Here is a 13,099-nt window from a genome sequence, read left to right on the forward strand (position 1 = left end):
CAATAACTCAGTAAGATATTGAAGAGCAACACTTAAATCAGGTTTGGAGACATCAAAGTCCTTTTCTTTGCTCCAAATAAAAAATCTCCTCCATTTATCAGAGTAAACTTTCCTGGTACTAGGCCTCCTGGCCTCTAAAATAACATTCAAAACTTGTTGTGGAAGCTGAGACCCTCCAGAGTCTAAAACAGAATATGCCAGGCTGTTAGATGCAGAGACTGAATCTTGACATTGAGGAAGTGACTGTCCTCTTGTGACAAAAGGTGCGGAATCAAAGGCAGAGGCCATGGAGGTTCTCGTACTAAACTCCTCAGTAGTGGGTACCAGTGTTGTCGAGGCCAATCCGGTGCTATCAAAATCATGGTTGGCTTGTCTTGTCTGGCCTTTAAAAGTACCTTGGGAAGAAGAGGTAGAGGTGGAAAGGCATATGCATGCAGATTGTTCCAACTGAATGATAGAGCGTCCACCTTCCAAGCTGTGTGATGAAACATTTTTGTGCAAAACTTTGGCAACTGGTAATTTAGTGGAGAAGCGAACAAATCTATGTCTGGAGTTTCCCATAACACTGTCAACTGTTGGAATACATGAGGATCCAATTTCCACTCGTGAGGATCCACTATTTGTCTGCTCAAGACATCTGCTAAGGAGTTCTGTGCTCCTGGTAGAAACCTTGCCTGAAGATTTGAGGTGTAGATTGAGAGCAGTTTCCCACAGAATCATCGCTTGCCTGCAAAGAGGGTAAGAATGGGTTCCCCCCTGCTTGTTGATGTACCACATGACAGTAGTGTTGTCTGTTTGAATCAACACCTGCCCTGGGTGAAGTAAATCTTTGAAAGCCATCAATGCAAACTGGACTGCTAACATTTCCTTCAAGTTGATATGCAAATGTTGGAGTTTGACAGGCCACGTGTTTTGCACCCATTTTCCATTGAGGTGTGCTCCCCAAGCCTTGTCCGAGGCATCTGTCGTTAGAATCTGACTCGCCTCTGGCCGGGTCACAGAGAGTCCCTTGTTTAGGTGACATTCCTGAGCCCACCACAAAAACTCCTTCTGAATGCAAGGTATTATCTGAATGACAGTGTCTAGATCTTGGCAGTGCTGTGTCCATACATTTTTGAGATACCACTGAAGCTTCCTCATATGCAATTTGGCATTGGGAAGCACCAGAATACAAGATGCCATGAACCCCAAGGCTTGAAGGACTGTCCTTGCAGTCAGCCTGGACCGAAGAGACAGTTGATGGAAATAAAGAGAAAGGCTTCTTTGTTTGTCCGGGGTCAAAAAGGCCATCTGGGAAGCTGTATTCAGTCTCACACCCAGAAAGCACATGTCCTGAGAGGGTACTAGACTGGACTTTGTTTCGTTCACAGAATACCCTAGGCATCTTAACACTGCCATCACATACTGTAGATGATGAAGAAGTTCGTCCTTTACTTGCGCAATAATCAGGCAATAGTCCAAATAAGGATAAATTTGTATTCCTCTTAGTCTGAAAAATGCTATCACTGGAGCCAGAATCTTTGTGAACACTCTGGGCGCAGTAGATAAGCCAAAGGGCAATGCAGAGAACTGATAATGTAAATTTCCAGCCCGAAAACGCAGGTACCTCCTGCAACTGGGCCTGATAGGAACATGCAGGTAAGCCTCTTTGAGATCCAGAGTAACCATCCAGTGATCTTTTCCCAACAGAGGTAAAAGTTGTTGTAAAGTCAGCATCTTGAACTTTGGAATGTCCAGGTAAGTGTTGAGGATAGATAAATCCAAAATTGGTCTCCACGTGTTCCCTTTCTTTGGAACTAGAAACAGGCGAGAATAAAATCCTAGGCCCACTTCTGACAGAGGAACTGGCTGTATAGCTCCTATTTGAAGAAGTAAAGAAATTTGTCTGTGAGCCTCTATCCTTTGCCGAGGGGGGACGTCTGGCATGCCTTTGAAAGGAGGCATGTTATGGAAATAGAACTTGTAACCTCGGTTTATAATGTCCAATACCCATTTGTCCTGGGTAACTAAATGCCAATTTTGCTTGAAAAGAGCCAACTTTCCTCCCAAAGGAGCTGCCAGGCAAGAAGAATCTGGCAGCTGAAAATGCAGGTCATTGGGCCTGTTTACGAAAGGACTGGCCCCTGCCCTCACCAGCAGATTGAGCAGGCGAACTCCATTGTCTCGGCCTGAAGGTACCCTGAGCTCTGCCCCTACCACGTCTAGATCTACCCCTAGACTGAGAATCAGAAGAAGGTCGTCCACCCCTTAGTAGGCCAATTTCTACTAAACTTTGGAGGTTGTACCTGCAAAAATCTTTAACAGTGTACATAGACTTAGCGTTGTCTTGCATTTTCTTTAAGACTGACTCCACAGGAGGACCAAACAAAACTTCAGATTGTAAAGGGCATCCAGAATTCTAGACTTAACATGCTCAGACAAATTCTGATCCTTAAGCCAGGCGTGCCTACGAATAACTGAACCAGTGGCAGCCACCCTAGAAGAAGCCTGTAAAGCATCAAAACCACATTGCAAAGAGTGCTTACCCACCTGTTCAGAAACATGCACTATATCCTGCAATTGTTTACACTCTATGCCCTCTGCCAAAGCATCCACTTTAGATCTTAGCTGAGAAAGGAGGAAATTCTGATACTTCAACATATGAAACTGGCAGTTCAAAGCTCTCATTGCTAAAGTAGAAGAGGTATATACCTTCTTACCCCATCTATCCAAAGCTCTAGCTTCCTTATCCAGAGGAACCGGATTCTTAACCACAGAGGCTCTAACACCCTTAGGCCCCTGACTAATAGTTTCTGGGTCCGCCCTAGGACTCTTATAAAGATATTTATGAGCCTCAGGCACCCTGTAATACCTGTCCGGTTTAACTGGAGCAGGAGGCACAGAATCTGGATTAAGGGAAGCTTCCGAGAAAACATCCGAAACAACATCCAAAACCGGAGGTATAGCTAAGGGTCTATGCTGAGGTAAAAACAAGAACTCCCTAAGTCTCTTCCGTGAATCAGAGTAATCCTGTCCTTCCCACTTAAAATGCTCCCTCATGGAATGCAGAGTTTCTGAAAATGAAAAATCCTCTGGAGGAGAAGCAGAAGGGGTGGAATCCTCTGCATCAGAATCAGAATAAGGAGGGAAATCTTGAATGTCTTCAGCAGAAGACTCTGAATCATCTGAGGCCTGCTCCAAACTTTCCAACTCTGGCTCCATCCTGGGCCTCTTATCAGAAGGGGGCATAGAACCTCTAATTAAAGTAATCAAATCCTCTGCCATTTTAAGCATGTGCTTTTTAGGCACAGACCCTGAAGAACCAGAACTGACCCCAGAAGAAGGCAAAACAGACCTGCCCTTAGAAGGAGCCTTAGAAACAGTAACCGTAGGCCTAACCACCTTAGGCATAGAAGGGAGAATAGTAACCTGAGAGGCCCCTTCAGCCTGACCCGCCTCCTGAGAGGCCACATCAGGTAAAATCAAAGTTTCCCCCTGTGACTCAACAGAAACTTCAGCCGGATCCACCTGTTCAGCTGTAGCTTCTAAAGATCCGGCGTCCGTAACGGACGAATCATCCTGCCTCGGCTTAAAAGATTTGTCTTTGCGCTTCTTAGTAGAAGCAGGCGTCGGAACATCCGACGGCATATTATAATTACACCTCTTGCCAAAGACTAACCTAGCGCAATCTAACCTCCGTTTTATAGTGCGCTTATTAAACCTAGCACAAAACCGACACCCAACTACGTCGTGCTCCGGTCCCAAACAAGGAATACAAAGCGAGTGGTAATCCCTATGCGGTATCTGTTTCCCACAAGAAATACAATTATTCACTTTTTCTGACATCCGGTAAGTAACTGAGGCAAGAAAAACAAAAATATTCCCTAACGGGTACTTAGCCCAACTTGGTATCGGTCTGAAACTCCAGCGAAAAATTTCAGAACGCCGAACGGCACTTGCAACGCTGCTTCTGCATCGGACCATGCGGCAAAAAAGACTGAGGATATGACGTCGGTCATGCGCCTTTATACCCTGACGCTCTGATGTCAGATCTAGGCGCCCATGACCGACGTCAGCCTAATACTTTGGTATTCGGGCCGACCGAGGATGGCGGACTACCCATAAGTAAGGACTGCAGCAATGTGAGATGAAGAACATCATGTTAATTCCTTGTGCCTGATTCCAAGCACAGAATCTTTTCCATTTTTCTGCATAAGATTTTCTGGTACTGGGCCTCCTGGCCTCCAAAATAACATCTATCACTGCTTTAGAGAGAGGTGTGTTCTGAATGGCTAAATTATCTGCCATGCTGCCAGATTTAGGGTTCTGAGTTGGCTGTGCAGGATCTGATTGTTTCGTTGGGTCAGTAAATGAGGAATTAGAGGCAATGTCCAGGCTGGGCCTTGAGACAAGCTCTTTAGGATTGGGTACCAGTGCTGGCGGGACCAGTCTGGAGCAATCAGAATCATTTTTGGCTTCTCTTGTCTGACCTTTAGGAGTACCTTGGGGAGGACAGGCAGAGGAGGAAAGGCATATACTGTTAGGGTTTTCCAGCTGAATGATAGAGCATCCACTTTCCATGCTTGCTTGTGATACGTCCTTGTGCAGAATTTCTGTAGTTGGCAGTTCTGAGGGGAGGCAAACAGATCTATGTCTGGGCATCCCCACTTCTTTATTATCATGCTGAAGACATGTGGATCCAGTTTCCACTTGTGGGGATCCGTGAGGTTTCTGCTTAGTTCGTCTGCCAGAGTATTTTTCTTTCCTGGCAGGAATTGTGCTTGCAGGTGTACTTCATAAGTCAATGCTGTGTCCCACAAAGTCATGGCTTGTCTGCAGAGGGGGTAGGAATGAGTGCCTCCCTGTTTGTTTATGTACCACATGACTGTAGTATTGTCCATCCTTATCAGTAGTTGTCCTGGATGGGGTAGATCCTTGAAAGCTGTCAGGGCATTCTGAACAGCTAGCATCTCTTTTTGATTGATATGAAGATGCCTTTGGCTTGTGGGCCATGTGCCCTGAATACATTTTCCTGCCATGTGGGCCCCCCAGGCATAATCTGAAGCATCTGTTGTTATTGACTGCCTGGCTGTGGATAGGGTGAATGGCTGTCCCTTGTTGTGGTGACAGGCCTGTGTCCACCATCGAAACTCCTGCTGTAGGCAAGGAATGAGGGTAATTAATGTTTCCAGGCTGTGACAATGTTGAGTCCAAACACTTTTTAGATACCATTGTAGCTTCCTCATATGCAGTCTGGCATATGGAATTAGCAAAATGCAGGATGCCATGAAGCTCAAAGCCTGCAGAATTTTTCTTGCAGATAACTGGGTCTTTGTTGCCAACATTTTGAAGTAAGAAGTCAGTTGCCTTTGGTTGTCTGGTGTGAGATAAGCCATCTGGGCAGTTGTATTTAAGCTTGCACCCAGGAATATTATCTCTTGAGAGGGTACTAGTTTTGATTTCTTTTCGTTTACTGTGCACCCTAGGCAAATTAGTAATCTTTTTACAAATGCCAGACGATTTAGTAGAATGTCCTTGTTCTCTGCTTGAATAAGGCAGTCGTCCAAGTAAGGATATATTTGAATTCCTCTTTGTCTGCAAAATGCAATTACTGGTGCCAGGCATTTTGTGAAGACCCTGGGCACAGTAGATAAGCCAAAGGGCAGTGCAGAGAATTGGTAGTGCATTGAACCAGCTGTGAATCTGAGGTACCTTCTGCAAGATTGTCTGATTGGAATACGCAGGTATGCCTCTTTTAGGTCCAAAGTTACAAGCCAAGCCTTCTTGCCCAGCATGGGCAAGAGCTGCTGCAGAGTCAACATTTTGAATTTTGGAACGTCCAGAAATGTATTTAGAATAGACAGGTCCAGTATTGGTCTCCAGGCTTTGTCTTTTCTGGGTACCAGGAAAAGTCTTTAGTAAAATCCTTGTCCCTGCACTTGCTGTGGTACTTGCTGAATGGCCCTCATGTCCATGAGGGATGAAACTTGTTTTTGTGCCGCTGCCCATTGATTGTGTGGCAGGTCTGGCATACCTTTTGCCCTTGGCAGGGTGTGAAAGTGGAACCTGTAGCCCTGGGACACTATATTCAAGACCCACTTGTCCTGGGTGATCATGTGCCAATTTTGAGAAAAAGGTGCTAGTTTTCCCCCTAAGGGGGCTGCCAAAAGATAAGTGTTTGGTGCTGGCAGAGGAGAGTCATTGGGACTGTTTCCTGTATGGCTGTGATTTGTCTACTCCACTTTTGGAGGTAGAAGCACCCCACTGTTTAGGCCTGTATGAGCCCTGGGGCTGGGATCTGCCTCTGGGGCGTCTGTATCTGCCTCTTTGTGGCCTGTCTGACACTGGAAAGGACCAATTCTTTGTAGGCCAGTTCCTGCTAAATCTGGGTTGCTGTACCTGTAAGAAATCCTTTACTGTTTACATAGATTTTGCTTTGTTCTCCATTTTCTTCAACACCTCCTCTGCTTTAACACCAAAAAAGGTATCATGCTGTAATGGAGCATCTAATAATTTTGCTTTAACATGATCAAGTAGATTCTGTTCCTTTAACCAAGCATGCCTCCTAATGACAGAACCTGTAACTGCAGCCCTGCAAGAGGCCTCCAGAGAATCAAAACCACATTGCAATGTATGCTTTCCCACTTGTTCAGTTGCATGCAATAAATCCTGTATTTCCTTATTTTCTGCGCAATCAAAATTTGACAACATTTTCTGTTTTAGCAGTAACATTAAGTATTGCTGATATTTAAGCATATGAAATTGACAATTTAAAGCCCTCACAGCCAAAGTAGCAGAAGTGTAAACCTTTTTTCCCCATCTGTCTAATGCCCTTGAATCTCTATCAGAGGGGATAGGGTTTTTTGCAGTAGAAGCCTTGACCCCTTTGGGACCCTGAGAAATAGTTTCTGGATCAGCAGTAGGGTTTTTATAAAGAAATTTATGTGAATCTGGAACCCTGTATGGTTTAACAGGGGCAGGAGGTAAAGAGTCAGGAGAAAGTCCGGACTGTGAAAATACATCCCCTACAATGTCTAACACAGGAGGAATACCCAAAGGCCTGTGCTGAGGTTGTAAAAGAAAATCTCTAAGCCTTTTCTTAGATTCTGAGTAGTCTTGGCTCTCCCAGTGGAAGTGCTCCCTCATGGTATGCAGGGTTTCCCCAAAAGAATAATCCTGAGGCGGTGGTGCTGAAGGGATAGATTCCTCAGCATCAGAATCCTCATAAGGAGGAAGAGAGTATTTCTGTTCAGAAGAGGAGTCAGAGGAAATGGAAACCTGATCTGAAGATTCATATTCTGCCTCTTGCCTAGGCCTCTTGTCAGGAGGGGGATGAGAACCCCTGATCAAGGTAATTAGGTCTTCGGCCATTTTGAGCATCTGTTTTTTAGGCATGGTAGTCTGTCCAGGAGAATGTTGTACTTGTTTCTTTGTCTTTAGAACTGCTTTAGTCTTTGTTTTGGAAGCTAAAGTAGGCTTTACATATAACTGTGTAGGTCTGAAAACACCCTCAGAAGCAGATGCCTGCTCAGCGGCTCTGGACCCATCTGAGGGAATAGTTTCCGAGTGTCCAATACCTTGAGTATCCAGAGGCCTAGCTGGCTCCACGTGGGAGTAGTCAGCGGCCTGTGGCTCTGAGGTAGCGGGCGCCAGGGGCTGCAAAAGCGCCTCACTGAGAATCGGCGAACCGGCGACTGGCTTAGCGGAAGCCTAGTCGTCGGTTTTGGACCTTGGATGCCTGTCCTTTTCTTTTTCCTTGCGCTTTTTATAAACTCCGGTCATCGGCTGTTCAGACAGCATTATATAATTGAATCTTCGGCCAAAGTAATGAAAGGCAAAATCGTACCGACGCTTAATAGTGCGTTGGTTAAATCTAGCACAAAACCGACAGCTAGCAATGTTGTGATCAGGGCCTATGCAAGGAATACAGTAAGAATGAAAATCCTTATGAGGTATTTGCTTCCCACAAGAAATACAATCGTTAACTTTTTCTGACATCGGACTGGAGCAAGAAAAAAGTTTCCCCAATGGGGTACTTAGCTTTAATGAAGACTTCGGATCTGAAATTCGTTTTCGAAAATCTCAGGAGTCGGCCGACCGGCACTTGCGAACTGCTTTTGCTTCGGGCACCGAGTGGCAAGAAAGACTGAAGAAAATGGCGTCGGCTGCATCTTTTATACCCCTGGCGCACTGACGTCAGGGAAGAGGCGACAGCAACCGACGCCGGACCTAGACTTTGCAATTCAGGCCGACTGTGGGTAGCCTGCCAGCAGGATAATCCAAGTGTAATGACTGCAACAGTGAAACACGATGAACATCCATCAGAAGGAGCATCCTGGAAAGACTGCTCTGATTTTCTTAACAGGAGTAATTTTTCCCACTTCTGATTCTGTAAAAAAGTCCGCTGAGAGAAAGCAAAATGTACTCTGACGGCAGCCAGCATCCTTCCGTCTTGCTCATTCCAACTCAAAGCATCTTCAATCTTAGATCCAAAGAGTGAAAAGCCATCAAAGGGAGCATTGATAAGGAATGCCTTAAAGCAGTCCACAAAGTTGTACATTCTCATCTAAGCATGAGGATACGTAGCAATGCTGGTGCCAGTGGCTCAGGAAGCTCCACTGGCCGCATTGGAAATGAGCTTCATGAAGACATTGGTAACAGACTGCAAAGCGGACAACTGAGTCTCCAAAGTCTTATGAGTCTCTGGGGACTCCTGCATTCTGATGTTCCTTGTTACTTCTGATACTATATTGTGCTGAAGTCTTCTCAAGTGAGAAAGATAGTTAAGAGCCCACAGAGTGAATATAGGTGATGCATAAGAGCACTTCCCTAAATGGTTCAGTGCCTGAGATTCCCTATTTGGGTGTTGGACAAAGGAACTCTCCTCTGAAATGCTCTTTTTCATGGAGGTCACCATCATAATTCTATCTACAGCTAGATCCTTACTCCAGTGATACTGATTCTTGCTTGGGGCAAACACTTTATCCGGCTTCTTGGAAATAAGTGTAGAAGGAGCCTGATATGGCAGAACTTATCAACCTGGTGTTTTGGCGGGTGTATCCAAAAGAGGAACCACCCAAGGTGTGGATGGAAAGGCCTCCAGAAATACTGACTCCTCTGGAGAACTGGCTTTGGTAGTCCAGCCCCCACACTTTTGAAGAAGATACAAAAGTTAACCAAAAGAGGAGTCATTATCCCCTCTCCTTCCATGAGGTTATTATTCTCCATGAGGGACTCCTCAGGAGAGTTCAGGTGCTTCCTCTTGCAGTGCCTCTTACTGAAATCTTCCTGCTCCGCAGAGTCTGGGTGGGAAGGGGAAGAGGTAGGGGCCACAGCAAAAGGGAAGGACTGGCAAAAGGGAAGGACTGGAGACCAGCAGGTGTGAGATGTCCCAGAGCAGGCTGATGGATGGTCATAGGCTCACATGTGTATGTGTGTGTGAGGGGGGGTTCACACTGGCTGCATTCGATCAACCCTTCACCTTACCAGAAAAAAGTCTTTCCACAACATCGAAGGCAGAAGCAGAATCTGGTCAACCACAGCTGAAAGTCCTGGAATGCGAAGAATCCAGGGATGTGCTAGAGTCTGAAGAACTCAGCCCAACCCCAATGCAGAGACAGGAGCCGAGCTACCAAGAGCACACACCCTTAGTGTAAGGGATGAACCCAAAGCCAGAATAGTCAAACTTCACCCCGAGATGACAGTCTTAAGTCAGCTGTGAGGCCCACTAGGCTCCAATGCAACTGAGGTTGAGGAAAGCAAGGTAAAGGTCAGAGCTGAAATTGGCCATGCTGTTGGATGTGACTTTACAGGTGAGAACACAGCGGGGCCCAAAGGAGGAAACCAAGATGATGGGGCCAAGGTTCCTGGGAGGCAGGCTGAAGCCAAAGGAATAAGACCTTATTAAATCTGCACTTGCAAGCAGGAACTTGTCAGCTGTTCCAGATCAGATGCTATTAGACTGCCCACTGACCTCGATGACAGACTGGACGAAGCTGCTGACAGGGGCTGGGAGGTTCAATTGTTTACCAAGGAATCCACTGCTCAGGGTCAAACAGGTGAAGCTCAGACCCGGTGCTGGGAAGAGGAAGACTCCAGGGAAAACAGACGATGGTGTGGAAGGTGAAAAAGGGGAAGCCATATGCCCTAATGGAGGATACACTCCAACACATCGAGCTACTATCCTGGAATGGCGGCACACTAAACCTGGGGTATTCTTAGGAGAGTGAGGAATTGTGGGTAAGGGTGCAGAGCCTGGCAAGCTGGAATCTTTGAAAAATGGCCAGCCTCAGATCAGAGTCTGATCCAATAACCCAAAGGTTGAGGCCAGAGGGAAAAATACATAATTGGATAGCATGTTTACAGTAGACAGGCTATTGCCTCCTGCTCAGTTCTGGCGTATCTTTGACCTTAGTGAATAGCAATGCCAGTGTCTGCTTCTCCTGACATGCCATCAGCTGCATTGGGAGAGTTAAATGTACACATTAGACATCAATTTAAGGCTATATAGCTGTAATTACATAGTTTTCTTTATATCAGCAGGGAAGTTACTGGAGAGAGACTTGGAAAGCTCCTTGGTCAAGTCCCTCTGGAAACAAGACATATGGGTTAGGTAATTCAAAGTGTGAAGAGCAAACATCACTGAAGCAAAAGTCTGCTTTCCAAATTTGTCCAGTGCTCTGGACTCCCTTTAGGGGAATGGACAAAAGTGTTCTCCTTGGAAAACTATTTTTTCATGGCTGCCACAGCCACTATGGCACCTATAGTTAGACCCTTGCCCCAGTGTAGCCTATTTCTAGGGAATACCAGTTTTTTGTCAGTTTGTTTTCAGTATCAGCTCCACTACACTGGGTTCCTTCCAAGCTTGCTGAGAGACCAGCTCAAGGAGCTCATCAGTGGATGGGACCACCAAGGAAGTAGATGATTCACCCAGAAAGCCACAAGAATACTGAATCCTTTTGAGAAGGAACATTGGTGAACCCCCCCCCCACTGTTTCATCCATTCAATTATGTCTCTGAATGAAACATCTTTTAGGGGGAGATCTTGGACACCCCCACCTTCCTTGGGGTCAGTATCGTGAGTGAGTGAGTGAGTGAGTGAGTGAGTGAGTGAGTGAGTGAGTGAGTGAGTGAGTGAGTGAGTGAGTGAGTGAGTGAGTGAGTGAGTGAGTGAGTCCTGAGGGAGTCCAAATGTCACCTCTTGCAAGTCTGTTTCCTATGCCCTTCTCTGGTGAGTGGCTATGAAGACAGCTCAGAACCAGATGGGGAACTCACCAGGGAAGATCCCTCAAGGCTTACTGAGGGCTGGCTATCCCTGTCTGACAGGATAACCACAAAAAGGAACTACAGAACCTACAGGGGATTGGAACAGCACCAAGTGCATGTGCAAGACCTCCTCTTAAACTGGAGAGCATCCTCTCAAAAGCTGAAGCTAAAACCAGTGCCAAGGAAGACTCCTTGGGACCTAAAGATCCCAACAAAGGAATTTCCCAAGCTCCGATTTCAGGCTGCTCCAAAACAGACACCAGAGTCGAGCTGTCTTGGGATAAAGCACTTGCAATCTGATGGTGAGGAAAAGCGGATTAATCTCTCAGCTCAGAGACCCCTTTCAAATGGTGTTGGGAGTCCAAATATTAAGGAAAACTGAGTCAAAACTGGTTAATCTCTTGGTTCCCAAAAGAGTATCCCCATGGGTATCATACGGAGTCATGGACTCTGGATTTGATGGGTAGGAGGACTCTGAGCCCTGGATTCAAGAGCTTGAAAAAAAGTGCTGATGTCAGACACAATTGGATCTGATACCTCATCCACTGAGTAGGATGGAAAAGACAACATTTGATACAGGCATTAATTATATAATCTATGCAGAAGGGAGATCATTATGCGCTGTATCTGTGGTCAAACAGCATTTTAAACCTGATAGTCTTTGGTTGGACTGGGGAATGGTGTGGAGAGGTACAACCTCCAACTGACCAAATGTAAAGTTCAGAGTATGTTTGAATTGCACTGATAAAATGTACTATTAAAGCAATAACCGATGACGTGGTGTGGTATATTGAAGATTTACCCACGGTTGGTGTGGTTTAATCACGAGGGCAAAGCCCGAGTGATTAAACAAAGGCAACTCTGGGTAAATCTTCAGTATACCACAACCACAGAGTCGGTTATTGCTATTATACAATGACATTATTTAAGAAAAAAAAAAGACTTACTTTTCTTAAATAATGTCATTGTATCACGGTGGATTACTGTTCTTCTGCCGGTTGTGGTATACTGCTTCTTCGTTTTGATGTACTGCACATGCGTATGGAACTTGCGTTCCCACGCATACCCAGTACATCAATGCTTTGAAAATGGAAGCAACGGAGAAATGAAAGTCTCTGTTGCTCCTTTTTCTCTTTTTTTTTTAATTGTAAAAAAAAAGGTTTTGGGGCACTTTATACCAACAGAAAAAAGTTCGGACGACCAGACCTTTTTCCGTGGTATATTGTGGGATTTACAACGGGCAGGCTGGTTGGGCTGGGCCAATCAGCGTGCACATTTTCGAATAGTAATAGAGTCATTGTATAACAAGTGATAACCCATTCTCTATTTCAACATCTCAGTGTTTCACAGATTTGCTTGACTGCCTTAAATCTAAAAATGGTGCAATGGCCCTCAAAGACTAAAATATAAAAACAGGCTAGTACCTAAAATGTGAGAAAAGCCCAACAGATATGTAAAGGATAACATTTACAAAATCATTAAGAGTCTGAAATAAAGATCTTTAGAAAACAACCTGGAATAATTGGAAAACTATGAAAAGCAGGAAATATTAGGAATTATTTTCCAAATAAAAATGTCAAATTTCAGACTAACACTTACCAGTGCATAAGGCTTTTTTTGAGGTTTGAGAAAGTATGTGACCAGTGTAACTTGCAGAGCAAAAAATGGAAGAGACCAGTTTTCTCTCAAAGGGATGGTAAACTCAACTCTTGTAGTATCTATTCTGAATCAACAAAATACAAATTAATTAATGTTCAAGTGTAGATCAAAATTTATTCAAAATACTGCCTGACAAATTAAAATTCCATTAAACAGATGAAGGCATATATTTACAACAATCTAATCAAACTAATGT

At 44.9% G+C, this 13,099-nt stretch overlaps 1 protein-coding gene across 3 annotated transcripts in view; it reads right to left on the bottom strand.

Annotated features, from left to right (window-relative positions):
* Positions 1–13,099, bottom strand: part of DPY19L3 (dpy-19 like C-mannosyltransferase 3) — a 1,004,768-nt gene that overhangs the window by 548,666 nt on the left and 443,003 nt on the right. For all 3 annotated transcript variants that reach the window (XM_044081679.1, XM_044081680.1, XR_006366062.1), the window contains exon 7: positions 12,844–12,967. In XM_044081679.1, coding sequence (XP_043937614.1) covers positions 12,844–12,967 — 124 coding nt within the window. The remainder of the gene's footprint in view (positions 1–12,843; positions 12,968–13,099) is intronic.

This window comes from Protopterus annectens, chromosome 8.part1 (genome assembly GCF_019279795.1).
Source record: "Protopterus annectens isolate FY-2018-M chromosome 8.part1, PAN1.0, whole genome shotgun sequence".
NCBI classification, from domain to species: domain Eukaryota; kingdom Metazoa; phylum Chordata; order Ceratodontiformes; family Protopteridae; genus Protopterus; species Protopterus annectens.